The sequence below is a fragment of the Dryobates pubescens genome, chromosome 16 (genome assembly GCF_014839835.1).
Source record: "Dryobates pubescens isolate bDryPub1 chromosome 16, bDryPub1.pri, whole genome shotgun sequence".
Classification (NCBI taxonomy): Eukaryota; Metazoa; Chordata; class Aves; order Piciformes; family Picidae; genus Dryobates; species Dryobates pubescens.
The window spans coordinates 13,708,380-13,736,056 of NC_071627.1; the positions used below are offsets into that span (position 1 = coordinate 13,708,380).

At 52.2% G+C, this 27,677-nt stretch overlaps 2 protein-coding genes across 2 annotated transcripts in view; one reads left to right on the plus strand and one right to left on the minus strand.

The window, feature by feature from the left end:
• Positions 1 to 5,169: 5,169 nt before the first annotated feature.
• GRXCR2 (glutaredoxin and cysteine rich domain containing 2) lies at positions 5,170 to 10,951 on the minus strand. Its single transcript, XM_054168547.1, has 3 exons — positions 10,607 to 10,951; positions 7,555 to 7,770; positions 5,170 to 5,555 (listed from the first exon to the last, which is right to left on the minus strand). The coding sequence occupies exons 1-3, from the start codon at positions 10,949 to 10,951 to the stop codon at positions 5,376 to 5,378; spliced, it is 741 nt and encodes a 246-aa protein (XP_054024522.1). The 3' UTR covers positions 5,170 to 5,375.
• A 16,062-nt stretch (positions 10,952 to 27,013) lies between these two features.
• SH3RF2 (SH3 domain containing ring finger 2) overlaps positions 27,014 to 27,677 on the plus strand; it is a 32,214-nt gene continuing 31,550 nt past the window's right edge. The window contains exon 1 of the mRNA XM_054168535.1: positions 27,014 to 27,509. Within this exon, the coding sequence (XP_054024510.1) occupies positions 27,138 to 27,509 (372 nt within the window). The 5' untranslated portion in view covers positions 27,014 to 27,137. The remainder of the gene's footprint in view (positions 27,510 to 27,677) is intronic.

Sequence of the window (27,677 nt, forward strand, 5' to 3'; positions counted from 1 at the left end):
TCGATCTCCAGTGGTCCCTTCCAACCCCTAACATCCTGTGATCCTGTGACAGGCTGAGAAGGTTGGAGTTGTTCAGCAGGGAGAAGAAAAGGCTCCTGGAGGCCTTACAGTGGCCTTCCCAGTATTTGAAAGGAGATACAGGAGAGCTGGGGAGGGACTTTCTACAAAGGCTTGAAATGACAGGGCTGGAGCTGGTGGCTTCAAGCTGGATTTGGATTGGCCATCAGGAAGAAATTCTTCCCCACAAGGTGTTGTGAGGCACTAGTACAAGTTGCCCAGAGACTTTGGGGAAGATCTAAGCCTGGAAGTGCTCCAAGCCAGGTTGGATAGGGTCTTGAGCAACCTGGTCTAGTAGGAAGTGTCTCTGCCTATGGCAAGGGATTAGAACTGGATGATCTTTCAGGTCCTTTCCAACCCAACCCAACCCATTCTATGATTCCCAACACCCCGATACCTGAGGTAGCAGCTCCAGTCAAAGCAACGCGTGGGATTGATGTGAGCCAGGAGGTGCCTTGGCACAAACATGCCCTTGAAGAACCCCGACTGCTTTGGCTTTGGTCTCCTCTGAGAGCATGTCTGGTTGCACCTTCCCACCCTATTTTGCAACATAACAACATTCCAAGGTTCAGCTTGCAGAGTGGCAGTGGAAAGGAGAGGAGCAGGAGCCCTGAAGTCAGCTTTAACTGTGGCTTTTCTGAGTAACTATGGCAATTATTTTTTTCAATCATATCAAGCTCCTGGTTAAAAGCCTGTGATGCACTTTGCTGCCACATACAAATGAGGATTGCTTTAACCTTTCTGCTCCCTGCTGCTGGCTGTCATAATTAGCCTCCCTGCTCACCTCCAACTGCCCTTCTCCCAGCAGATGGAGGCACACGACAGAAGACAATTCCCATTTACATTTCCACTCTGCCGCAAACCTCTCACAACGAACAGCACCGACTCCGCTTCTCCTCTCACTGCAAATTGCCAAGCACTCCAGAAAATCAGCAGAAGGTGGCTCTGCCTTTTCCAAGCCTGCTCAGAGTTTCCAAATGAGCCCTTCTCAGAGCACATCCCAGCTTAGCCATAGCGTGGCAGTCTAAACTGCAGTTAGCAAACCGGCCTGCCCAAGCCTGCCTCAGACAGAGCTCAGGGGCTTCTGCAGCAGCCAGAGAGGAAAATAGGTTTGCTTTTCTGACCTTCCCCCCACCCCCCCCCCCCCGCCACTCTAGGGCCAAAAAAAGAATCTCTAGAGATGCTTAATAAGAGAGGAGAAGCTAACAGGCTCCAGACTTAGCATCTTTGCCTGCATTTGCTGGTCGAAGTTTGGGCACTTTAGCTTGTGAAGCTATCTTGTAGTTTTTTCCTTTGTAAAAGAATTTCAGACACACGCCAGTTGGGGTTTCAGTACAGGGCATGACACTACAGAGCTCACTTTGTACCAAACCAGGAAAAGGGAGGTGGGGTGGGGGATAAAAAATGAGTCAGTCAATGAAATCAAACCCATGCCTCCACAGCTTTTAGAAATTCACATCTCATCACTCATTCCCTCGTGAGATGGACACTGGGCATGAGAGGCTGACCCCACAGAGACCACATGCAGAAGCCTGGTGACTTCAGCAAGCACAATGCCATCCTTACAGGCTTTCAGCAAACAGGAAAAGCTTGTTATTTCTTGGTAGAAGTGCAACACATCATCATCATCCACTCCTACCCTAACTCATAAAACCAAGCCAGGTTTTGGGGATCGGACAGTTTTTAATACCAGGTTACTCAGCACAAGGCTTTCTCTGCCTCCCAGCACCTGGCAGCAGAGGGAGAGAGCCAGGCTGGACAACACAGGAGCTTCAGCCATGGGACACAGCCCCATGTTCAGCCCATTTCTCCCTGCACCAGCTGCCTGGCGGTGTCCCCCACAATCTGAGACACTCTGGGTTCCTCCTGATCCTGTTTTTGTCAAAGCCAGACCCCCACTAGCAGGAGAACTGGCAGCTGGCTGAGACAAAAAACCCCAACAAAGTTAGCTGCATCAAGGCTGAATGTAGCCTAAAGTCAACATTTGTTTAAACATGTTGTCCTGCTGAGAATGTTCAGAAACCCAGGAGGGGGGGTTGCAAGGAAAAGCCCTGCACCATACGGCTGCTCACTTCGATCCCTCATGGTTAAAGGCATGGCCAACACAAGCAGAGCAGAGGCTGCTCTACCCTCCACCTTGGTGCTCACAAAACCCAGCCACAGACAGAGGGCAAAAGCCCCACATCAGCTTGCAATGAAGATTAGAATTCATCCCTCTCTCAGAGGAAAACACCAACACAAAAAGCACAGTTTTGATGCACACCTTGAAGCTTAGGTCTGAGAGGCAACAGGGCTCAGAAGGGAAATGCAGCAGGATGCTATTTTGCTGGGAGCAGATGAAACCGAAACGCTGCCACCTGCCATTAGCACAGCCTCTGACACTGCAAACCATTTCCATTTTAGTGTCTACTGAGATGTCTGATGATTGTTGCACTACGACACCAAAAGCTGTGCTGCACCCAGCAGTGATGCAGGGATCAGGACCCTGCAAGGACAGAAAACCAGAATTCATTCCTACTGACCTGACCTCTCCTTCAAGCAGATCCCAGCCTCCATGGCAGAGCCCCTGGAGGGCACATCCCTTCTGCCATGCCCCTGCAGATCCATCCCATCATGGCTCACTGACCTGCACACAATCACTGAGGACCAGAGCCTGTGGCAGAAAGAGGATTTGGTTTTGTTCACTACATCAGAGTCCCTCTCACATGTTCCAACTACATCATACTCTGCAAGCAGCAGTCAGGCTGTTTCTGGACAAGAACCATAGAACTGTTTGGGTTGGAAAAGCCCTCTAAGATCATCCAGTCCAACCATCAACCCAGCAGCACCATGGCCACTAAACCATGTCCCCAGGTGCCACGTCCACACATTTCTGAAACACCTCCAGGGATAGTGCTGCCCAGGGAGGTGGTGAAGTCACCATCCCTGGAGGTGTTCAAGAAATGGTGGCTAGTGGCACTTGGAGACATGGTTTAATGGCCATGGTGGTGTTGGGTCAATGGTTGGACTTGATGATCTTAGAGAGCTTTTCCAACCAAAGCTATTCTATGATTCTAAGGTATTTCTTCCACTGAGAGTGGTGAGACCCTGACCTAGGCTGCCCCAAGAGGTGGGAGATGCCCTTTCCTTGGAGCCATTCCAGGTCAGATTGTCTGGGGCTCTGAGCAACCCGCTACAGTTGCAGATGTCCCTGCTGACTGCAGGGGGGTTGGATAAGCTTTAGATGTCTCTTCCACCCCCAAGACAGTTCTGTGAGGTCGATGCTGGCTGCTCTGGTCAGGTTACTCCTCAGACCATGCCTGGCTATGCAGGCTGGGCCCAGAAAGGATGGAGCAGGAGCCTTTGGCTGACACTGAATAAGAGCAGTAATGTGGTTGAAAGTAACCCATGCCCCCAACAGCAGCCTCAGCTTTAGGAAAGGCCAAACCTCTATTCCATATGAAACAAGCCAGTGTTTATTGGGTAAATCAAGCCAGTGCATTGCCAAGGACAAAGTGAGTGCATCTGAAGTGGGGGGAGCAAACCCAGCCATCGTTGCTCTGAGCATGGCCCTCGGAAGCCACCCCTAACGCTGTGCACGGACAAGCCCCACAGTACCCAGGCCTCTGAAGCTCCAGACTCAGAGAACACAGCCCCTCTCCGTGCCATGTTGGGAGGAACAGAAATAGCTGACACAGCCAGCAGCAGCAAGAGTGGCTGAGAAACATGATAATTACCCAAACCCAATAAATATCGATTTTATAAATGCATCTTTGCCTCTGGTTTTATCCTAAACAAGAAACTACCAGGCAACAATTTCACCTGCTTGCCTGTTTCTTATCTTAAGCCAGAAACATGTTGGTTGGGTTTTTTTTAAACAAGCCCAGCTGTGAGATCAAGGAATTTAAAGCTGGGGGAAGAAATCCACCTGACCACAAGTTCTGATTGGTGAGGGCTCATCTCCCACCCAGTGAAAATCCCAAGGACCTTGTTCGTTTGTATCACAGATCCTGATCAGATAAATGAAGCCAATTAAGTATCTGCTACAGATTTCTGTGCTGGGGTTTTGGTGTTTGTTTTTTGCTGGTTTGGGGGTTGTTTTTATTTTGGGGGGTGGTATGTTTGTTTGTACTTTAAAAAGAGCAACACCAAAACCAAACTGAATGCAGTACCCACTGAAGGATTCAGTAGCAGACATTTCTAGCCATTTAAGAAGTGCAGAGAAATCTCACAACCTATCACAGGGAAACAGAAACTCAGCCATAAATTACTCAGTCCAGGCTTGCAGCCTCAGCATTAGGCAGCCCTGAGCAGCCTCTTCACTCAGAGTCTCAGAGGCAACATGCAGATGAAGACACGTGAATATTAAATGCAATAAGTTAATGCTCTGGGGGAAAAACACCGTTTCCCCTGTCTGCCTCCACCTCTGGAAGCCCCCTCCATGCTCTGTGCCACCAGTGGCAGCCTACAAAGATCCCACATCATTACTTCACCTCAGCTAATTAGAGTTTACCTCCTGCAGATTACAACATGGGATTAATATTAGGCAACAAAAGTTCTGCTCAGCAGCAGCCTGATCCTGAAAAGTGCTGAGCGTGGGACAGGGGAATTTTAGTTCAGCACTTCCTCACAAGTAGGCTGAAAACTTAATAACTGCTGTTTATAATAATGAATTATTGTACATTTTTATAGTTCCAGGTTTGGGAAGGGCTTTCCATTTCTTCCCCTCAGCCAGGCCCCAAAGGAGTGGCTGTGTCCACAAGAGCAGGTGCCAGAGCCTATGTAGTCTCCAGGAGATGCCTGTGACACTGCAGGGCCAGCACAGAGTTAACTGCAGAAGACAGAGTCAGTTAAAAATCATCAGCAAGTTCAGACCTAGGGGAGGCACTTGTCACACAGGCAGCCTTTACACCCAGACGTTACCAATGTGACCCAACAGCACCAATTTCTGCTGCTTTTAGTGATGTTACTCAAGTGCCCAGCGCGGCAGGACCTGGCTGCGCCAGGCAGCAAGGTGCTGACTGAGGGGCAGTGCCAGCGGATTCCAGCTGAGACATTCATTGCAGGTCCTTCACTTCTGAATGCTGATATTTCCTCAGGAGATCTCTGCTGCCAGGAGGTCCCTGGTGTCTCTGCAGCTAGCTGGGTCTGGGTGATCCAAAGGGAGACTGGTGCGTGCAGCAGACAAGGGGACAGCTGCAGTGTTCACATCTGGGTGCCTTTACCCTCTTTTAATCACTTGTCCTGATGTCCAGGCTGCTCAAACGTTAAATAACTCCATGTTTTCAACAAAACATCCTGATGATGCCCGTAGCCTGCAGCAGGGGGGGTGGGCCTGGTCAGGCAGCACAGATCTGGCAGGGCTGCAGCCCGCTTTCATTGCAAGCTGGGCACCGCAGAGCCCTGTAGGACTCTCTGAACCTGTTTGCCAGCATTGAAAACTTGCTGCCGTGGCACAGCGAGCATGGGGCACAGCCTGACCCCTGACACTGGGAGCAACCACCTCCAGCAGCTCTGACCTGAAAGAGACCATGAAAACAGACCTGTTAGTGGTTATCAGAGACCAGAGGCAGGAGCACACCCGAAAGTGGGAAATTCTGGTGTTTTGAGTAGTTATTGCTCCTGACATGCCCCTCTGCCAATATCCCATCCTCTACAGTAAGACAATTAAGAAAAAAGCTCCTCTGTATTTGGGGACAATTTGTGGATCCATCTACAAAATAAGAAGTTCACAAATTCATGGAAAAGTTTAGGTTGGATGGGACCTCAAAGATCAACCACGTCCAACCTCCTGCCATGGGCAGGGACACCTTCCACTAGCCCATGTTGCTCAAGACCTCATCCAGCCTGGCCTTGAACACCTCCAGGGAGGGGGCATCCCTGCTCTGGTGTCTCCCCACCCTCACTGGAAAGGATTTCTTCCTAATATCCAATCTAAATCTGCCCTCCTCCACCTTCAAGTTGGTAATGTGACAGAGCTTCTAGCACAACACTTTCAGCTTTTCTCCTCCTGCAAGGATCTGCACAGCTCCACCCATCCATCTTCTCAGCTGTGAAGCCCATTTGGAGCCATTCTTCATTTCTTCAAGCATTTCTCCTCACTCTCCTCCTCTCATCCCTCATCACCAACACAAACAGCTTCTTTCAAGCTGTCCCCTTGTGCCTGCAACTCCCTCCCAGGGTGCCAGACAGCCTCCTTCCAATCCCATCTTAAAATTCAGTGCTTCCACAGAGCCCAGAAATGCTTCCTTATGTCCACCTGGAAGCACAGAGCACAGCATAGGTTCAGTCAGGTTCAGAACCCTGCATCATTCCCACACAGTGATCAGTGCTTTACATGCCACCATAGAACAGGGTTTAACTGAGATCTGGGGAGCTGGTGCCAGGTGTGTTTCATATTGGTGCCTGCTGATGAATTTGGTGGTGCAAATTAATTGACCTCTCAGAAGAATAACTGTCCTGAGGTTTTTCAGCTTTAGATGAGTGTTCATAATGCCAGTGGACAGAAAAGTCCACAACTATCATACAAACATCATTGGTTTAAGACCTTCATGGTTTACTTTTAGTTCCCAAATGTCAAGGAGAACAGAAGAACCTTGCTGAGTTCTTCCAGGGTTAACAAGTGTCTCTGAAGCAATGCCTTGCAGAAGCTGTTCTCCAAAGGTTGATCCTCCAGTGAGGGTGGTCAGAGGAAGGCACTCAATTACCTTACACAGGTCCTTTTCCACATCTATCCCCTCAAAGGCCAGGAGTAAGGTTTTGGTGACTCAGGTAGGTGTCTGCTGGAGGTGGGATGAATCTTGGCTTCTGTCTTAAAGCTGTCTGTATGAAAATCAGGTTTGGTTCAAAACTGCCAAAGGCCAAAATCCCTCCTCTGTTTCTTAGGGCTGATTTCAGGTCCTTGTGCAAGGCAGCCACCAAGCTCCTGCTGCAGAAGGACCTGAACTCAGAACAGGTCAGTCTCAGAGCTGCAAAACTGTCATGCTTTGTACTTACCCTGCACAACAAGGCTCTGTCTGTGGGATCAAATTATGGTCAGAGTAATTGGGATTCTGACCAACAAAGACTAACCCCTGAGAAAACAAGTGGAAGGCACAGCCTCATTCCAGCTGATATTGAGCCTGGAGCAGTCTCAGCCACAGAGCAGCTGTGTTTAGCCTCCTCAGGCTGGAGAAACCCTAAGCTGCTCCCAACTCCCCTGGGACATGGGAACAACAAGTGGACCAGAGCCAAGATACACAAACATCACTGATCTCCAGGGGAGGAATCAAGTGGGAGATTTGAGCATCTGGAAGGAGAAGAGCTGTCCCCAGAGTCTCTCAAGGCTGCTCTGCAGTTGGTGCTTTCTCCCGAGAGGAAATAGTATCAAAGTGATGCTTTTAAGCCAAGTTCAGTTAAGTGCCAGATACAGACATGGATGAGGACTGGGTGGGAACACTCAGAGGTCTAACCAGGACTGTGAGACTCAAAAGCTTCAGGTTGGGGCGGGGGCAGGGAGTAGTTTCCATTATCTCTTACCTGCACATACTGGTTGCAGGCAGCCTTCATTTCCACCTCTTTTTTATGTCCACCACCAAGCCTCTCTTTCCTGTCCCGGTACACAAAGGCCCAGTCACTCACTCCCTCAGTCTGGATGACTCTCCTCATGAGCTCCTTCTGGTCCATTGGGGCACGGATGATTTTCAGGTTGTTGGTGTAGATGATGATCTTGCCAAAATCTAGAATTGGGGAAGCCTGCAGAAGGATTGATCAGTGTCTTGCCTGTACAAATACACTCTACAAACACTGGTCATCCCTGGGCTTCCAAAAGAACATCTCTTCTACTTGCTCATCTGCAGCTCAAGTCATCTCACCACCACCACCCAGAGCACTGAGCAGAATGGGGTGGAGAAACAGCCCTAATGGACCATGAGATCAGACCAAGACTTTGGGTCCAAGCTTAGGAGCCTCATTGCCATTGGCCTGGATAGGGAAAGCTTTCTGGGATGTAGATTCTCATTCCAACCCACGTACAAGAAAAGGCACAATTCTAAGAGCAGTGGTGTTGGCATATGTGGGAAAGCAACCTCTGCTGTAGGGACTCACCTACAGTTCTTTGAAGGTTGACTGGTTGGAGGATGGGAAGTTAGAGAGGATTTTTCATGGCTTTGTCCATCAATTCCCCATGCTGGTGACCTGTGCAGCCTGTGCTGGGTTTTTTCAAGATGACCTTCCCTTGCAATTTATTGATGCTGGCAAAAGGGTCCAAAAGGATAAAGACCCCTTATGCTCTAATCTAAACTGCATCCCTAGCTCTGAGGAGCCAGCCCATGTAACCAGCTCTGGGCACACCTGGATTTATGTTGTTTTCTAACAACTTTAAAGCCAAGCTTGACATGGCCAAACATTTCTGAGAGCAGCATTCTGCTGACCTGGTCCCTCTTTCCCTTGGCAGCAGGTATCACATGGCAGTCACCACAGCCTATTGTCTTACACACTCTGCATAATTCACTCCCTTTAAGTGTCTGTTTCAAGAAGTGATGCAAGAGGAGACTTTCTCCTAGGGAAATACCCTGCCAGAGCCACATCAGCTGAGGTGAGGTGGCTGATGGCTTTCCTGATTTTCCATGGGGAGACTCATAGAGGGGATGGCAGGGGAGAGCAGGTCCTTACCCTCTGCAGAAGGCTTTAAAAGCCTCATGTTTGTTACAGAGACACGGTGTCTCCAAATGCTAAATGTGTGTTGATACAATGCAGCACTGGTACTGGACAGGTGATTACTCAAGATATTTATGGTTGGGGGAAGCAGGGAACAGATGAGTCTTACCCAAGAGCACAGAACAAATTAACAGTGTGGATAAAATCCCATCAGTGCTGTCTGCAGGCAGCAGAGGTTCAGCATGGTTTGATGCTTTCGGTGCAACGGATGCCCAGGGTGCAGAGCTCGACTATCAGCCAGCTGAGCATCCTGCACAGCTCTGATTAGCACCAAGAACTTGTAGATTTCAATGCATTCAAATCTAGGCCATAAAGAGCATTTTATGCTTCAAAGAACTTCAGCCTCTCTGAGTGCCAGAGGGACCTTCCTTATCTGCCCAAAGACTACAATGGATGACAACACAACTTGACATGGCAATGCTTGGTGTAGTTGAGTGACCACACATCTCCCTGGAGATACTCTCTGCTCTTGACCTTTCTGCCAGCACCTGGGACACCAAGCAGAGCTGTGGGACTGGGGTGTGGGCTGGACAACAGGCTGCTAACAAACTGCTCATCATGTAGTCTTAACTGGGCTAGAAGGAGCCAGGGAAGGCCTCAGAATCAACTCAGCAAACCAGCTGGCCTCACACCATCTTCCTTTTTATCATCTTTGAGCAGACTCATCTTGAGTTTCACAAGTCTGCTGGCTCTACCATGTCATATAGAAAGATGGAGTCTTAGAATACTCCACTTAGAGCTTGGGTATCAGTGTTATCAACAGAGCCCTTGTGCCATCACTGTGATGAGTTGTTCAGCTGGTTGATAAAGCCTAGCAGCAGTAAAAGATACATAAATCTAATCTGGCAGGGTAAGAAATGAGCGTAACTTGAATTAATCAGTTTATCAGTTATCACACATGCATTGGCTTTTTATTGGCATTAAAGAGACATTTCTATCAATGACATTGATTACATGCTAACAAACTAGCCAGCAAAACCAAGCTGGGGTTTTCACAGTGGGCAAAGAGGAATTCTGACCTGCCAGAGCATGAGGATGCCGCACTCCAAGGCTCCCTGGTACACTGCTGGTGGCATGAACCCTTCTGCCAGCTGAAGCCATGCAACTTTAGTGTTCAACTAGAGCTAAGAAAATATCTGCTTTTAGATGGGTTAGGATTATCTATAGTGATAATATAGATGAGATATATAATGTGTGTAGATACTGGTGTAGGTAGAAAGGTTCTATCTTAGTCTACAAGATGTGCAGATGCAAATGAACCAGTGAGAATCATCTCAGAAGGGATGGAAGGGATCCTCAAAGAGCATCCAGTGCAGCACCTCTGGCAATGCAGGATCACCTAGGGCAGATCACACAGGAATGCATTCAGGTGGGTTTGGAGTCTCCCCACAGAAGGAGGCTCCACAGCCTCTCTGGGCAGCCTGCTTCAGGGCTCCAGCACCTAACAGTAAAGAAGTTTCTCATGTGCTCACTGCCCCTTATCCTGTGACTGAGCACCACCAAAAAGAGCCTAGCACCTTCTTCTTGGCACCCACCCCTCAGATATTTATAGACATTAATAAGATCCCCTCTCAGCCTTCTCTTCTCAGGACTAAACAGCCATGAAGAAAATTGAGTTCATCAGGCAGGTGCTCTTCACTTACTGGCCCACACTGCTGCAGGAGACAGATCCTGCCAGAGTCAGAGCACAGAACTGGTGGGATGCAGGCTGAAGAGTTCCAGCCACGCTCTTCAAATCCTGGGCTGACAAAAACTGAGTTTCCTCTGCATGAGGCTCCAGTGTGAGACTCCTGTCACTACATCGCTACAAAAACTCTTTGGGCTGAAGCTGGCTTCCAGCTGGTTTGAGAGCCCCAGGCTGGACGTTACTCACCCTGCAGTGACTGTCCCCTGCCTGGCAGTCCCCGAGGAGAGGGGAGCTGCTGGCCAGGCTGTATTTCTTATCCTCCTTGAAGATGCTGATGCGCTGGGCAGTCATCTTGGCTGGCGGGTAGAACCTGTTCTCCGCCGTCTCCCCAGCCCCGCACAAATGGTCCCCCGGCTCGAAGCTGTGGCGGAGAAAGCGCCGAGTGCGCTCCTTGGCTGGGGGCTCCAGCTCCTGCCCGTCCTCAAAGACCTGCTTCAGCACCCGGCCGCTGTAGGAGGAGGAGATTTTGAACCTCACTTTGCGGGGCCGCCCCTCGTGCCGCTGATTGAGTTTCTTCTGGGGCTCATCCATTATTAGGATTTCCAGCTGCAAGCCCTGGAGATCAGCTCCAAGAGCTCTGCGTCCAAAAGAACCCTCCCCAGCTGCCCCCAGCCACACAATGCATAATTCAAGGATTCTAAGCAGTCCCTCTCATCTTACAGCAACGGCGACACCGCCGTGTGAAATATTGATAAATCTCCACAAAGGAAAGGTCCTGGTTGTGAAACACAAGGCTGGCGGACAGGCGGGAGGAGCAGGGGACAGGGAAACACAAGGCTGGTGGACAGGCGGGAGGAGAAGGGGACAGGGAAACACAAGGCTGGTGGACAGGCGGGAGGAGAAGGGGACAGGGAAACACAAGGCTGGTGGACAGGCGGGAGGAGAAGGGGACAGGGAAACACAAGGCTGGCGGACAGGCGGGAGGAGAAGGGGACAGGGAAACACAGGGCAGGCGGACAGGCTGGAGGAGAGGGGGACAGGAGAAAGGGACAGGGAAACACAGGGCAGGCGGACAGGTGGGAGGAGAAGGGGACGGGGAAACACAGGGCAGGTGGACAGGCGGGAGGAGAGGGGGACAGGAGAAAGGGACAGGGAAACACAAGGCAGGTGGACAGACTGGAGGAGAAGGGGACAGGGGGTGGGTGGTCAGGCTGGCCCAGCACAAGAGGAAAGGAAAGGACTTAACCTGGGGAGGGTAGAATTAAGTAGGACACTCTGCCCGTGCTCTGAAACCATGGACATGTGTCTGCTCTCTGCAGTGATAAGAGTTAACTCAACTACACCATCCCAGCAGCCCTTCAATTATCTGACAAGGTGAGAAGTTAAAAAGACAAGTTCACAGAAAAGTAATCCTGCTTCAAAAAAAAAAAACAGCAAATGTGAATAATTCCTCTTCCATTCTCACACTGAAACCCTGCCAGCACAAAGCTCCTTTTCATTTTTATCCAAATGTCTTCCTCTGCAGGTTGAAGGAGATCTAATTAAGATTTTCTCTTGAGCTTCCAATCCCCCTTTCAGGTCCTTTGACCATTTTGGGTTTCTTTTCAGTTTGAAGAGACAGTCACTTACTGAGAGCGATGAAACCCAAGCCTCTGCTCATCTGCAGCTCTTCACACGTGCCCAAGGGGCTCCAAAAGCACAGCTCCCCTGGTTTGGTCATTTTCCATCCTGGGAGGCAAAGCAGAGGGTTGCAAAGGTGCAGAGCAGAAGGAAGGGCACAAGGCACCAGGCTGCCCTGAGCAAGAACAAGCACTTGCCCCTCAGTTTAGGAAAGATGTTGACTTGCTGGAACGTGTCCAGAGAAGGGCAACAAAGCTGGGGAGAGGGTTGGAGCACAAGCCCTATGAGGAGAGGCTCAGGGAGCTGAGGTTGCTTAGCTTGGAGAAGAGGAGGCTCAGGGGAGACCTTACTGCTGTCTACAACTACCTGAAGGGAGGTTGTAGCCAGGTGGGGGTTGGTCTCTTCTCCCAGGCAACCAGCACCAGAACAAGAGGACACAGTCTCAAGCTGCACCAGGGGAGGTTTAGGCTGGATGTTAGGAAGAAGTTCTTCTTAGAAAGAGTGACTGCCCATTGGAATGGGCTGCCCAGAGAGGTGGTGGAGTCACCATCACTGGAGGTGTTTAGGAAGAGACTGGATGGGGTGCTTGGTGCCATGGTTTAGTTGATTAGATGGTGTTGGATGAAGGGTTGGACTTGATGATCTCAAAGGTCTCTTCCAACCTGGTTAATTTTATTCTATTCTATTTAGCAGATCTCTGCTTTGCACAGCAGCAGCTCTGCAAGGTGCTGGTCTTGGCCAGCCCTGCTCTGCACCCAAGGGACTTCAGTTCCTGAACACACACAAATCTCCATCCATCCCATCAGCATTGAGTAGTGACCCTGCTACCTCCACATGACAGCCTGTCAAAGACAAGGGGTGACTGGGACAAGTTACTGCTAGGGAGATTCCATTGGACTCCAGAAGAAAATGTTTTCCCATTAAAACAGTTGGGCATTGGAATCATCTCCTAGGGGAAGCAGTAGATTCCCCTACACTGGACAGTTTTAAAGCTCAGCTTTGCAGGGTGCTGGGCCAGCTCATTTCAACTCTCTTGTTACCTAGGAAGGTTGGACCAGATGATCCTGGAGGGCCCTTCCAACCTGGCATTCTCTGGTCCCTCACAGTTATCCCCAAACCAGTACCATAGAGGCGTGTGCCTTGTCACTCAAAGCAGGGTTTGTTCATGGTGTCCATTCCTGCTGCACACACCTAGAGCTTCTCCTTCCTGGGGAGAGAAGGAAAAAAAAAGAAGAGCCTGTTTGGTACAAAGCATCACCAGGGTAGCTGCTGTCTGAGGTTTAAATCTCTCCTAGTACTGACCTGTATCAAGCACATGCAACAGGAGCTCCCATGTCTCTGCTTCCAAGTTTCAATATTGCAGCTGATTTCCACCATGAAGTGCAGTGGAGATTCAGGTGAGCTGTCTGCCTCCATCCTGCCAAGGTCATCTTCTTTCAGTTCAAAGCCTGCACTTTTAATGTTCTCAACAGATTAATTTCTTTTGTTTATTAAAAGTTTGTTCCTGCAATCATAGAGTCATAGAACCACAGAATGGCTTGGGCAGGGAGGTATCACCGAGTTCCAGCCCTGCTGCCATGTGCAGGGACACCTTCCACTGGACCAGGTTGCTGAAGGCCCCATCCAATCTGGCCTTGAACATCTCCAGGGAGTGGGCAACTTGCTCCAGCATCTCACCACCCTCACTGTAAAGAGTTTCTTCCTAACATCCAGTCTAAGACTTCTTTCTAATATCAACATCCTAAGATGACAGCTTAGACGAGATGTACACTCAGCACAGACTTCCCAAGCCATCAACCCTTCTGTGCCCAAAGCAACTGCTCTTGCAGCTTCCTTGTGCTGCTGGGTGCCTTAGCAGAAGCACATGCAGAAGGTGGCTGCTCCACCAAGAGAACGTGCATAGACACGCCTGGGTAAGCCCAGCCACGGAGCCGCCCTTTGCATTCCCCAAACACCACCACAGTGCCCATGCCAGGCTCCTGGCCTATCTCCAACAGCAGAATCTCACTTTATAAAAACACTCTGATTTGCATCAACCAAACTCAGCTCTTGCTGCCTTCATCCAAGAAGCCTGATCCACCCCTTTGTGCGAGCCAGGCCTCGGTGTCCCTGCTGCTTCAAGGGCACAGCAGCAGCCTTGTTTGACACAAACCACTCTGCAAGATACCTTAATTGGAGTTCTTTTTCTTTTGATTAAAGGAACAATCAAACAGGAAACAAAGTTCAAAGCAGCAATGAGAGAACAGAGCACAAGCATAGATGTTACCGTCTGTACTTGAGAGGAGCAACTTCTTACCCTCACAGTTACTTACTGCCAAAGCTCATCTACCCCAGCCCTGCAATTTCCACCTTAAAGCAAGGACTTCCTCTACAGCTATCAGTTGGAGTTGATGTGCACTGCTCATGACTGCCATCAGGGTGAAGTTCAAAGTAGTCCTACAGCCACATGTTTTCCCCATGAGAGCCCTAGATCAGCACTCAGAGGCTGCTGACCAGGCTCACTGCAGAGTGGTTCCTCACTAGGCTCTGTGATTTATGGTCCTGTACAGAGAAACCTTGCAAAGACAAGATTGCTGAGCAGCCCTTCTGCACTGCTCAGTGGTTCTGAACAACTCAGGCCAATCTCTTCCCATTAAACATTCCAACAGGGCCTTTCCACGATGGGTTTGATGAGAACATCTCCAAAGCAGTACCAGTTTCACTCCAGTTGAGGACATTCAGTGTGCTGGGGCCTGGAAGATGCAAGGGCTGTGAGGATCTCCAGCCTTGACAGCACAGGACAGCAGCATTCACACTGCTCTGGTGTCAGTGGGGGGCTGTCTCCCACTGTTAATAACCCAACAATAATTATGTTGCATACAACAGTGGAATCATTTTCTTTTGTGCTCTCAACCATCACTGCATTGTGCTTTACTCCAGCTGCATTTCAATGCACCTGTCCCTCAAGCCTGGGGCCTCTCTTCACCCTCCTCCCTGTGTCAGGAGCCATGAAGAGATTGCTGGAGCAAGCTGGAGGATGTGCAGAGCAGACAGCCCTTGCCCTAAGGAGTGCAACACGTTGGGTTAGATCCAGAGCAAGAAAGCAGGGTATGTACAAAGAAGGGCAGAAGGAAGAGCTGTAGTGAGCTGGACTGCAAGGCTTTGAAGACATGTTTCCACCTGCAGGTTTTGATGGAAAATGTTTTGTTGTGCTTTGCTTCCTCATAACAAGCACTCCAGTCCTCCTCCTCAGTGTGGGCAGGGAACCAAGATGGGGAAGAGTTACATCTTCAGCAATGCTCAAACACCTCAGTCCTGCCCCACTGCTCACAGTATTCTGAGCACATCTCAAAGGCAGGTCTGTGGGTGGCTGCTGGAGAAGAGATAAGAAAGGTGTCTGAGGCAGCATTAGAGGCCACAGAGAAGGGCTAGAGGTCATGGATAAGAAGGCAGGTCAGATATGAAAGAAGCAAAGGAGCGAAGTAGAAGATTGAAAGCAAGAGCACCAGTGTTAAACTTGCCTCAGTGTGGGAGTAGCAAGCAGATAGGTTCAGAGCAGCAGGTCAAGAAGATAATTTTAGCTGATCATTTAAAAAGAGTTGGAGCAGGCTCTGTGTCTGCTGAAGAGGCCAACCAGGAGCAAAAGATTCCACATGGAGTCAAACAGAGCTGCTAGCCTAAGGAAGGAATCTTCTTTTGGAGGTGTACTAGGAAAATCCCATCAGCAGTTAGATACACAATCTTGGATGCACAGAGGGAAGGGAAGGAGTCATAAGTTGCAAGACTTGATGGTGGAGAAGATAGTGGCATCACTATGGTCAGTGTGGGTATACACCTGAGGAGCTCTCAGGCCTCCATGTGGTGCTGGCTGTGTAATGTTCATTCTCTGATTTAGGGTCACCAGAGTTATCTGACTCCAGAGGTATCTAACCCAGCCTCCTGCTCAGAGCAGTCCACTCAGGCTCTGCTCCTACAGATGTTCCTAGCAATGCACTTGTTTAACATCACTAGCAGAAAACTGGCACAAAAGAGCAGCACAGAGGAACTGCAACGGGTGGGGACCAGTGCAGGCAGCACTGAAACCAGTTAGCCCAACAGCACGAGTTCAAAGTCACAGCAAGCTGTGGACACCAGGGCAAGCTCTGGTAGTCAGATCAGGAGGCACTAAGCCTTGTCTCCCTTTGGTGATGGGAAGCAGCCTGACCTACTCTAAATGTTGTTGAAGTCCACAGACACCTCCAGCCTCCACCAGAGCTGGACTTCAAACTCCTTGCAGCACCAGGAAGGCAGCTTCTTCCTGCTGTGAAACACAGGAGCGAGCATGGATCCTGCTGAAACTCCATGGAGCTGAAGCAGGAGTTTCCCTCCTAGCTAGAGCTTGGCTCCCACAGCCAAGGGGCCCATGCTGCTCCTGCAAAGAGTTCATACATTGTAGAATGGTTTGGGTAGGAAGGGACCATCCAGTTCCAACCCTCATACCATGGGCAGAGACACCTTCCTACTAGACCAGGATGCTCAAGGCCTCATCCAATCCCCCTCAACCATGGGGCTCCTGAAGCATCTCTCCTCCTGCATCCCAACTTCTCCTTACCAAGGAGGCTGAGATCTGCTGCCAGCACACCCCAGCACGGGCTGAGGGGCTAAGACAGAGCAGGAATGAAGCTGTTTGGATCAGGGCAACACCCAGGAGACCTACTGCAGAGCAGGCAAGGGAAACCTGGTCTCAAAGGGACTTAGCTCATGTCTGGATTCTCTGTTGTCTATTAGGATGCAAACATCCTCTCCTTTGGAGCACATTTAACGTCTCCTATGGAGAGTCCTCGGCATCTAATTAGATATGAAATGAGCTGTGAAGTCCTGTTGCATCATCTCCTGTCATGAAGGGACTAACAGAGTTGCCCTCATGCTCAGGCTGTTTCCAGACTCACAGGATGTCTGAAGTTCTGGGTGCTTTTCCTCTCCCCTGAGATGGATTCACAAGGTGAGGTTGCACAGGCAGAGCTTTGCTCACCCTATCATGTATACCACGAGCTCCCAAAGCTCTGCTGTTCTAGGAAACCAAGGTGAGAAGGTCTCCTTGCCCCAGCTGTCTCCTGCACAAGGCAGGGCCCGCTGTGCATTCCTGGAAGCTGAGGTCAGTGGGAGTGGAGGACGCCCAGCACTGCTCCCTGATGAAAGCAGCTCACCCAGCACCCACCTCAGCCCTGGAGACTCTTACATGGGCAGGGAAGAGTCCTGAGTAAGCATAAAAATCTTGAAGTCACAAAGAAACAAGAACCAGGAAAAAACCTCCAAAGAGGGAAATTCCCAGGGGTTGAGTTTTACCTATGGAGGCAAATCTCCTGAGCTCCTCCCAAGAGCAGCAGCACAGCCTGGATCTGGAGTTCAGAGGAACACCTGTGCCCTGGCTACAGCAACAGCAGCCAAGGCATGAAGGTGGCACTGCCCAGCAAGCGCCTCCAGAAACACACTGGTTCCAGCTGCAAACAGGAGCCAAATAAGGACAACAGACAGCTCCCAGACAAACACCACCTCCCATCAGAGGGGAGCACGTGAGGACACTGGTCTGTGCCACTGCTGAGACAGTCCATGGAACCTCCATGAATACATAGAATAAACCAGGTTGGAAGAGACCTTCAAGATCATCGCGTCCAACCTAGCAACCAATCCAACACCACCCAAACAACTAACCCATGGCACCAAGCACCCCATCAAGTCTCCTCCTGATAACCTCCAGTGATGGCGACTCCACCACCTCCCCAGGCAGCCCATTCCAATGTGCAATCACTCTCTCTGTATAGAACTTTTTCCTAACATCCAGCCTGAACCTCCCCTGGCACAGCCTGAGACTGTGTCCTCTTGTTCTGGTACTGGCTGCCTGGGAGAAGAGACCATCATCCATCTGTCTACAACCTCCCTTCAGGTAGTTGTAGAGAGTAATAAGGGTCACCCCTGAGTCTCCTCTTCTCCAGGCTAAGCAACCCCAGCTCCCCCAGCCTCTCCTCGTAGGGCTTGTGTTCCAAACCCCTCACCAACTTTGTTGCTCTTCTCTGGACTCGTTCCAGCAAGTCAACATCCTTCCTAAACTGAGGGGCCCAGAACTGGACACAGTACTCGAGGTGTGGTCTAACCAATGCAGTGTACAGGGGCAGAATGACCTCCCTGCTCCTGCTGGCCACACTGTTCCTGATGCAGGCCAGGATGCCATTGGCCCTCTTGGCTGCCTGGGCACACTGCAGGCTCATGTTCAGTCTACCATCGACCAGCACCCCCAGGTCCCTCTCAGCCTGACTGCTCTCCAGCCACTCTGACCCCAGCCTGTAGCCCTGCATGGGGTTGTTGTGGCCAATGTGCAGAACCCGGCACTTGGATGTGTTAAATATCATGCCCTTGGACTCTGCCCATCTGTCCAGCAACCTGCTCTAGTTGCAGGTGCCCCTGCTGACTGCAGCAGCACTGGACTAGATGAGCTTTAAAGGTCCTTTCCAACCCAAAGCAGTCTGTGATTCTATGGCAACTGGTTTGCCAGCACAGAGTAACCCTACCCCAAGGACTCCAGCACCACTGTGCCTTTCCATGATGCTCCTCTTTGCTGGGCTCCACAAACAGCCTGGATCCTGCTCTCCAGACATCCTTTCACACCAGCTTCTGTTGGAGAAGCAAACTCAAGCCTCCAACTCCCAAAGCACCATGTGATCAAAGAAAAAAGCAGCATCAAACAGCTGAGCCACATTAACTCCACAACACAGAGACACGTTCATGGAACACTTACCCCCACCACCAGCAGCAGGATTTATAAGCTGGTTGGCTTGGCCAGATGAGCTGTGGGCACTTGCTGTTGGCCAGGAGCAGCTGGGAACCCTCAGAGGTGATGTCTCCTCGCAACAGGGTTGGTATTTGCTTCTCTGTTAATTAGCTAACTCAAGGCTGATGTTTTCTCTGGTCAGATGTGGGTAAAGACCAGCTGAGAAGTCTCAAAGCAGCTTTCAAAGGCCTGTGAGGTGGTGCTCAGATCTACTGCTACTTGGAAACTCATTTCTTGTCTTAATGAAAGTGACATCCCTGCAGTGCCCTGGCTGGGCAGAGCCCAGTGGAGCAGGGTTCGGTGCTCTGTGGTTCTTCACTGCACTACAGAGGGTGAAAGTCCCAGAAAGGAGAGACAAAGCCAGGCAGGGGCTGGCAGCAGTGACATCTGTGATCAGCTTTATTGCTATCTGCTGTAGAGGCCACAGCCCCACAGGAATAAGATCCAAACCAGGGTTACTTGAGCAGGGGCTGCCCAGTGCCCTTCCCCTCCCCCTGAGGAATCCCTATGGCCATGCAGCAGCCTGAGAATGACTTGTGTCATCTCCAGCCTTCAGGGGGTCTCTCCTCAGAGAAGTGGCAATGTCACCTGCCAGCAACACCCACTCTGGACCTGGTACAAGAGCTCAGACCTTGTAAGTGCTAACTCAGAGGTGCCAAGGCCAGTTCTGAGTCTGGCTCAAAATGTCACAAGCCTGCTGTCAGCTCTGATCCTCTCCAGTCCCTTCCTGGGCTGTCACCACAGCCCTCAGGGCAGGATCAGGTGGCAAGAGCAGGAGGAGAGGGAGGAGATCTGGGTAACCTCTGATGCAGTGGCTATGGTGTCCATTCACTGGCTGCTGCTCAGCCCAGCTCCACCACCAGCTGCTTCTAATGACACTTCCACAAACACCCAACAATCTGTCTGAAGGAAAAACAGTGAATACATTTCACTTAAAAATACTTCTCTATTTCTGGCCAGGCACCACCCTGCTCCAGCTACTTCAGAGCAGCAGCAAGACTGCACGAGGCTGCTCTGGGCAAAACCCAGTGTGCAGCTCTCCAGAAGGTCAATAAGCAGCTCTCTGAACCTCTCTCCTTACACCAGTGTCAATGGCTTGCCAGTGCTTGACTTTTCTCCACCAGCTGATGAAGTTCACCTTGCAAAGGGAAGGAGGTGAAAGAAAGACTCAACAGCCAGCTGCTGGTGGATTTGTCCCTGCTGTCCTCACCTCTGAAAGCTGCCAAGCAGGGTGTTGGGAGCGGACAGGTGGTGGCCACTCACTGTCTGCCCAACCAGGACTTAGCAGAAAGGTCCAGGCATTGGTTTGAGAGGTGGAAAATTTTCAAGAGGCTTTAGCTGTGCTGGCTGCAGGTCCCTGAGCTGCTCACATCCTGCAGATCCACACTGCCCTAATTATGTCTGCAAGCAAACACGGCACAGCTCCTGACTGTGATGCTTCCCAAGCCCTCTCTGGAGCAGCACTGGAACATGGGCACAGAACCCACTGCTGGGTGGGCAGCTGAGTAGCCTGTCAGCTGAGTGGCCTGGCAGTGCCCATATCATCCTTTGGGGGTCCAGAGGCACAGGCAGGTCCTGCCATTGGCTCCCCTTCAGCAGCAACCCGGGCGCTGTGTCTGTGGGTGGGGAGGAGGACAAGCTGTTAGCTTCTGATCTATGATTTGTAGCATCTTGGAAGTGGCACCCCCTCTCCCTGCCCTCCAGCAGCTAAAAACAGCCCAAAAGGTGCCTGCTGCCAGGAGGAGGAGGAGTGTGACATCCACTGGTGAGATGCAGAGCAGCAGAGGTTGTTCACAGCCTCGGGAAGTGCTGCTGTGCCCATGCCCTGTCCCGGCACAGAGCCCCTGCCCGCAGCAGCAATGCCCTGTCCACTGAACTGCAGCTGGGTGCCCCTGTGCTGCTGGCAGGGGGCACAGGGTCCCTCATGGCCACAGGGTTGGCTGTCTGGGCCCTGACTGCATGGTCACATGAAGGACAGGGCATGAAAGATGGTCCAGATCACACAAGGAGATGGAAAGATGCTTGTTTCAAGCCTAGAGGGATCCCAAGACAAGAGCCACCCCATCACCACCGTCAACAGGGACTTCTCAGTTACCCATGGTCAAGCCCATCTTGCCTTTTTGACCTGCTGGAGCCATCTCACACAGCCTCAAGCAGGCATCCAGTCCTGGAGGACACAGGGTTCTAGAGGTTCACAGCTCCACCAAAGTGGGTACCCAGAAGGAGCGGAGCACAGATGCCTGCTTCATCTCCACAGCTTCAGTCAGGAGACTGAAGGTCTCCTTGCAGAGGTCCATGAGAGCTGTCAATAGGATGAGCCAAAGAAAACCTGTTTGGTTTGACAGAGGAGATGCTTACCAGAGACTTTGGCCATGTAGCCCAGCTGGTTGTTCGCAGCAGCAGGGGTTTCACCAGCAGCTTGCCCCTCAGAATCACAGAATCACCAAGGTTGGAAGAGACCTCAAAGATCATCCAGTCCAACCTGTCACCACAGAACTCATGACTAAACCATGGCACCAAGTGCCACATCCAATCCCCTCTTGAACACCTCCAGGGATGGTGACTCCACCACCTCCCTGGCCAGCACATTCCAATGGCAAATGACTCTCTCAGTGAAGAACTTTCTCCTCACCTCCAGCCTAAACTTCCCCTGGCACAGCTTGAGACTGTGTCCTCTTGTTCTGGTGCTGGTTGCTTGAGAGAAGAGACCAACTCCCTCCTGTTTCATTGTCACTCAATAAAGAAACTGGGAAACCCGTGGAGTTCCCCATGTCTGGTCCCAGTGCCCTGCCTCCTGGGCATGCTCTCTAGGCAGCCTCAGGAAGAGCAAGGAGCTTTCATGTTGCAAGGACACATCCTGTGTGACAGGCCATCAGAGCTGATTGCAGGGGTCATTCCATGGAGGCTCCCTCCCCCACTCCACCACTGATTCATTTATGACCTTGAAGAGTCACCCCACCTCTGTTCTTCCTCCTCTTTAAACAGAAGCAATCACATCCAACTTCACAGAGCATCTTGTGATCTGCAGGGACAGCTGCAAAGCTTCTTTGTGGGCTAGAGGCTCGTAACCACCAGAACTGGCAGCAGCCAACAACACAAAACCAGGGGAAATTCAAAGCTGGTGCAGGGTGACACTTCTGTCACCGATGTCTTCATGTGTTGGAAACTCAAGCTGGTGGCCATAGGGGGGAGGAGCTGCACACACTCAGGTGAACACAGCAATCTGTCCATTTTTCTCCAGGAGAAACCAGGGTTTGGAGCGAGGTGGTGGGAGAGACCAAGACTCTCACAAGACACCTGCTGTGACAGCCTGGAGAAAACAAACCTCATGCTTCTCACCATGGCACATCCCACCATGCCTCAGGAGAACACCTCGTGCTCTCAGGAGTGACGGGGATGGTTTCTGATCATACACTGTGGAGGGATGTGGCTGAGTTCCTGCAAGCCTAGGCACGCTCAGCCTGTCCCCAGTGCTGACCCTGTCCAGGCGGACAGCAGTGTTCCCTGGGCAGTCCAGATCCTGTGTGACAAAGGGGACAAAGTACAGTTGCTGTTTGGCATCAACCTGAGCTCTTTCCTGAGTCGATGCTGGAGGTGGGGGAAGCTGAAGGAAGCAGCTCCCTGAGCAGCCATGGATGCAGCCACCAGCACCAAGGAGAGGATGGGCACATCAGGGCAGAACAAGTGTTCCTCCCCTCAGTGATAGTTTCCAGCTTCATGAGAAACCACTTTAATGAAAAGACTCTCATAGCACAGGGGTTTCATCCCCACCAGTGCAAGACACTCCTCCACTGGTAAGCCAAGGAGAGCTCCAAGCAGAGCAGCAGGACCAAGACAGCAACAGGCAACACTCAGCCGTGCCCAGGCAGGAAACTCCTGCTGCCTGAGGAGCTGTGTCCTCCAAAGCCAGCACCCCACTGCATCCAGTCTGGCCCTAATTACAGCAGCAGCAGCATCAAACAGAGACATCCCAAATGAAAGGGGAGGACCAGCAGCTCTCCAGCTCTGCATTTCTTTTTAACCCCAATTAGGAGGTGCAGTGCAGGGGCAGGCAGTGGCAGGCAAGAAAAGTTCAGTGGGATGGCCTGAGTGTGGAGAGCCAGGAAAGCCTCACATCCCACCCTAAAGCAGACATTGATACAAGACCATAGAATTGTTTTGGATGGAAAAGGCCTCCAAGGTCATCAACTCCAACCATCAACCAAACACCACCATGGCCACTAAACCATGTCCCCAGGTGCCATGTCCCCAGATTTCTTCAATACCTGCAGGGATGGTGACACTGCCACCTCCCTGGGCAGCCTGTTCCAATGGCTGACCACCAGCTTTGTGGCCTCATGTCCTGCTTTTCTCCATGTCACCTGGGGGTGATGCATAGCCACAGGGGCATTCCACATGGATGAGCACTTGGGAAGTGCTTTGAAGGTTTAAGGTGTTACAGAAATGCTGAGTGTCAGCACCACTGAGTTTATATTGCACAGAACCTGGAGCCTGCAATCAAGATCAGAGCCTGGCTGCACCAGGCAATTTAAGAGCTCCTGACTAGAAACAGCCCACCCTGTCCCTGCCCTGGTGGCCCACAGCCTGCAGGGAATCACTTCAGCTGGATCAGCTTCAGGGGGAAGGTTGCCCAGAGATTTAGCAGCCAGTGGCATTCTCAGCAGATGCCCATCTGCCCATGGCAGGGGGTTGGAACTAGATGATCGTTGTGGACCCTTCCAACCCTGACTGATGCTATGATACTATGATACATGCTGCCCACAGCCATGTCACACAGAGACCCAGCCCCTCAGGAAGCCTGGAGAGTAACTGCTGCCTTGGCTGACTGGCCTGCAGGCAGGGTGCTCTCTGGACCCCCAGATGTGCCCAGACTCCTCAGTGTGCTCAGCACCACCATGTCCTCTCAGGCTGGGTCCTCCTGAGGTGCCCCATGGGTGATCCAGCAGCAGCCACTGGGAATTCTCTTGCGAATTCGCAGGGAACTGTGCTGCAAAATGCATGAGCTTCTCCCCAGCAGTTTCCATCCTGCTGTTATTTTGAGAGTACAAGTAAAGCAGAGTTGTCTTGAAGTTCAGGAGAAGCTGAAGAAGTCCCCACAACCCAGATTCCTCGGGAAATCAGCATTCCCTGGTGTGCACAAAACCAGGCAGTCAGCTTCACTTCCACCGCTTGGCCACTGCAAGGTATTTCATCATTCTGTTTCCTCTCAAATCAGAGGGAAATGCAAGAGGAGTGTTCATCACAGAGCACAAATGGGGGAGAACATGCCCAAAGGAAAAGCAACCTTGCAGGCCTTTGTTTGCAGCCCAGGCTCTGCCACGCAGTGCGTTCACCGGAGCCAGCAGAGGAGATGATGTTTGCAGCATCAGTCACTGATCAGAGTATGCTTGGCCAGCCAAGCACAGACCAGCACATGACAGGCTACAAAGCAATCCCAAAGCCAAAGGGAACTTGAGATGAAACAGGAGGAGGTCATAGGTTTCTTGCAGTATCCTCAAGAGAGAACCATAGAATTGTTTGGGTTGGAAAAGCCCTCTAAGATCATCAAGTCCAACCATCAACCCAACAGCACCATGGCCATTAAACCATGTCCCCAGGGGCCAGTAGCCACCATTTCTAAATAAAACAGAATAATCATCATCATCATAATAATAAAATATGATCATATTTGGACTGCATAGTGCTCTGGGGAGAAGAACTTTTGAAAGAACTCATTTTAACCATTTCCAGCCTGTGCTTCCAGAGGAATCCTGCTGAGAGAAGGGATGTCTGTGAAGCCTGCTGGCCTCACCTGTGTGACAACCAAGCAGAAATCATTCCTTCAGATTGAGTCTTCTCCTCTGATGTTTGTACAGCTTGTAGGTTGGAATCAATGACTGAGGTATGACAGAGGCTATAAGCAAAACTCTCTTGGAGCTTCACTCCATCTCCTGCTCCCATTAGGCAGCTCATGGGTATGTGTGAGCCAGGCAGAGCTCAAGGTAGGAAGTCATCTGATCAAGTGAACGCATGTTAAAGACACCATAAGGTGCCCTCTGGCCTCCAGTGCCTCCTCCAGTGCCTCAATGGGGTGAGAAGCTGCCTGTGTCAAGCCCCAGGCTGCTGCTGTTGGGTCTCACTGCAGCGCACAGAGACACTTCCCATGGGGATTTGTGGTGGGAGCTGGACGTGCTTGGCACCCAGTTGTGGCCTTCTCACCCCCTTGGCCCACCAGCCTGGGAACAGCTGGAGCTGGTGGAGCCCCTGGTGACGGCACTGGGAGCCACAATGGGAGCTAACAAATGCAGGCCGTTTGCGTTTTCCCTCCTGTCCCACAGAGCAGCTGAGTCCAGCATCTGCAGGGACGAGCAGCTGCAGCTGTAGCTCCCATTTGCAGCGCCGGGTGCAGGAAGCCAAGGGCAGGAAGCCTAGGCTGGGTCTCGCATGGCACCGCCTGCCCACCCCAGCAGCAGCCGTGCCAGCTCCCCTTGGGCCCCTCAAGCATGCAGCGGGCACAGGTCCGGGCTTGAATCCTAACCTGGTGAGTGCTGAGTCTCAGCCAGCAGTGGGGAGCCGAACAGGTTGGGTGACTGCAGGCTGTGGGAGGAATAATCGTTTTGGGTTGCTTCAGAGAGCTGAGGCAGCCAAACCGGGCGAGGATGGCACCGCACAGCGCCGCACCTCGCTGCCAGGGACCTCCCGAGTGCCCGCGGTCGGAGGGCTTTTTATAGAGCTGCTGTCTAAACGGGGGGAGAAGGAGCTAAACCGGGAGGCAGCTGAAACCCGAGGCGGTGAGGAGGTGTGCGAGGGCTGCTGCAGCTGGAGCCGAGCACGGACAGGGCCAGCCTGAGGCTTATCCGGGAACCATCTCCTGAGTTGGTGAATTCTGAAGTGGTGTCAGTCGTGGGGAGCTTTAAAGACAACTTTGTGCGGGGCTGAGATCACCCATCCTGCTGCAACCAGGTGGCAGGGAGCCAGCTCACCCCATTGCAGCTGTGGGGACAGTGTCAGAGAGCCAGCTCACTCCACTGCAGCTGTGGGGACAGTGGCAGGGAGTCAGCTCACCCTACTCCAGCTGTGGGGACAGTGGCAGGGAGCCAGCTCACCCCATTGCAGCTGTGGGGACAGTGTCAGAGAGCCAGCTCACTCCACTGCAGCTGTGGGGACAGTGGCAGGGAGTCAGCTCACCCTACTCCAGCTGTGGGGACAGTGGCAGGGAGCCAGCTCACTCCACTGCAGCTGTTGGGACAGTGGCAGAGACCCAGCTCACCCCACTGCAGCTGTGGGGACAGTGGCAGAGAGCCAGCTCACCCCATTGCAGCTGTGGGGACAGTGGCAGAGAGCCAGCTCACTCCACTGCAGCTGTTGGGACAGTGGCAGAGACCCAGCTCACTCCACTGCAGCTGTGGGGACAGTGGCAGGGAGCCAGCTCACTCCACTGCAGCTGTGGGGACAGTGGCAGAGAGCCAGCTCACTCCACTGCAGCTGTGGGGACAGTGGCAGGGAGCCAGCTCACTCCACTGCAGCTGTGGGGACAGTGGCAGAGAGCCAGCTCACCCCACTGCAGCTGTGGGGACGGTGGCAGGGAGCCAGCTCACTCCACTGCAGCTGTGGGGACAGTGGCAGGGAGCCAGCTCACCCCACTGCAGCTGTGGGGACAGTGGCAGGCAGCCAGCTCACCCCACTGCAGCTGTGGGGACAGTGGCAGGGAACCAGCTCACCCCATTGCAGCTGTGGGGACAGTGGCAGGGAGCCAGCTCACTCCACTGCAGCTGTGGGGACAGTGGCAGGGAACCAGCTCACCCCACTGCAGCTGTGGGGACAGTGGCAGGGAACCAGCTCACCCCATTGCAGCTGTGGGGACAGTGGCAGGGAGCCAGCTCACCCCACTGCAGCTGTGGGGACAGTGGCAGGGAGCCAGCTCACCCCACTCCAGCTGTGGGGACAGTGGCAGGGAGCCAGCTCACCCCACTCCAGCTGTGGGGACAGTGGCAAGGAGCCAGCTCACCCCACTGCAGCTGTGGGGACAGTGGCAGGGAGCCAGCTCACCCCACTCCAGCTGTGGGATTGGTGTGCCCAGCAGCAGGAGCGGGGCTCCTGGCAGCATCCCCAGTGCCACCCCTGGCGTGTACTGAGTCACGAGTGACTCACTGCCAGCCGGGCTGCGAGCGCAGTGCTCGCTTGCAAATGGGCTGGCGAGGCGCTGCCTGTCATGTAGGTGGGGGATGCATTACAAGTTCTGCTCCTCTCCTCCCTCCTCCCTCGGCGCAGGAGCTGCCGGAGTCCGGGCTGTGGTGTGGTTCTGGCGGGCACGGGAAGTCTCCTTAGCCTGCTCCAGTGGCTGTGGCATGTGGATGGCTCCGGCTCCGCTGGTGACGGAGCTCTGCACTGAAGATGGATGATTTAGCTCTCCTCGACCTGTTGGAGTGTCCTGTGTGCTTCGAGAAGCTCGATGCCACCGCCAAGGTGCTACCTTGCCAGCACACTTTCTGCAAGCCCTGTCTGCAGAGGATCCTGAAGTCCCAGAAGGAGCTCAGGTGCCCCGAGTGCAGGACCCTCGTCCTCTGCAGCATCGAGCAGCTGCCCTCCAACCTGCTCCTCATTCGCCTCCTGGATGGAGTCAGGTGTGGACAAAACGTCACCAGATTTGGTTCAATCCAGAGGTCGGGAGTCCTGTCCTCCCCTGCCTCCATCAGGAGGGTCCCCAGGGGCTTGCAACTTCATCAGCACCGGCTAGCAACAAACCCCAGGATCCACATGGAAGGGGTAAGCAAGGTCCTTCTTCTTTGCTCTGTCCGTCAGCATAGAAAGCTTCCTTCTAGTGTGCCAAGAGCTGTGAAACTTTGCTGTCAGCAGCGCTGCAGAGATGTCTGGGTGAGAGCCTTGTGTTTTGCTGCTGCTCCCTGGTACTATTTGACTCGAGCAGCAGCTGCA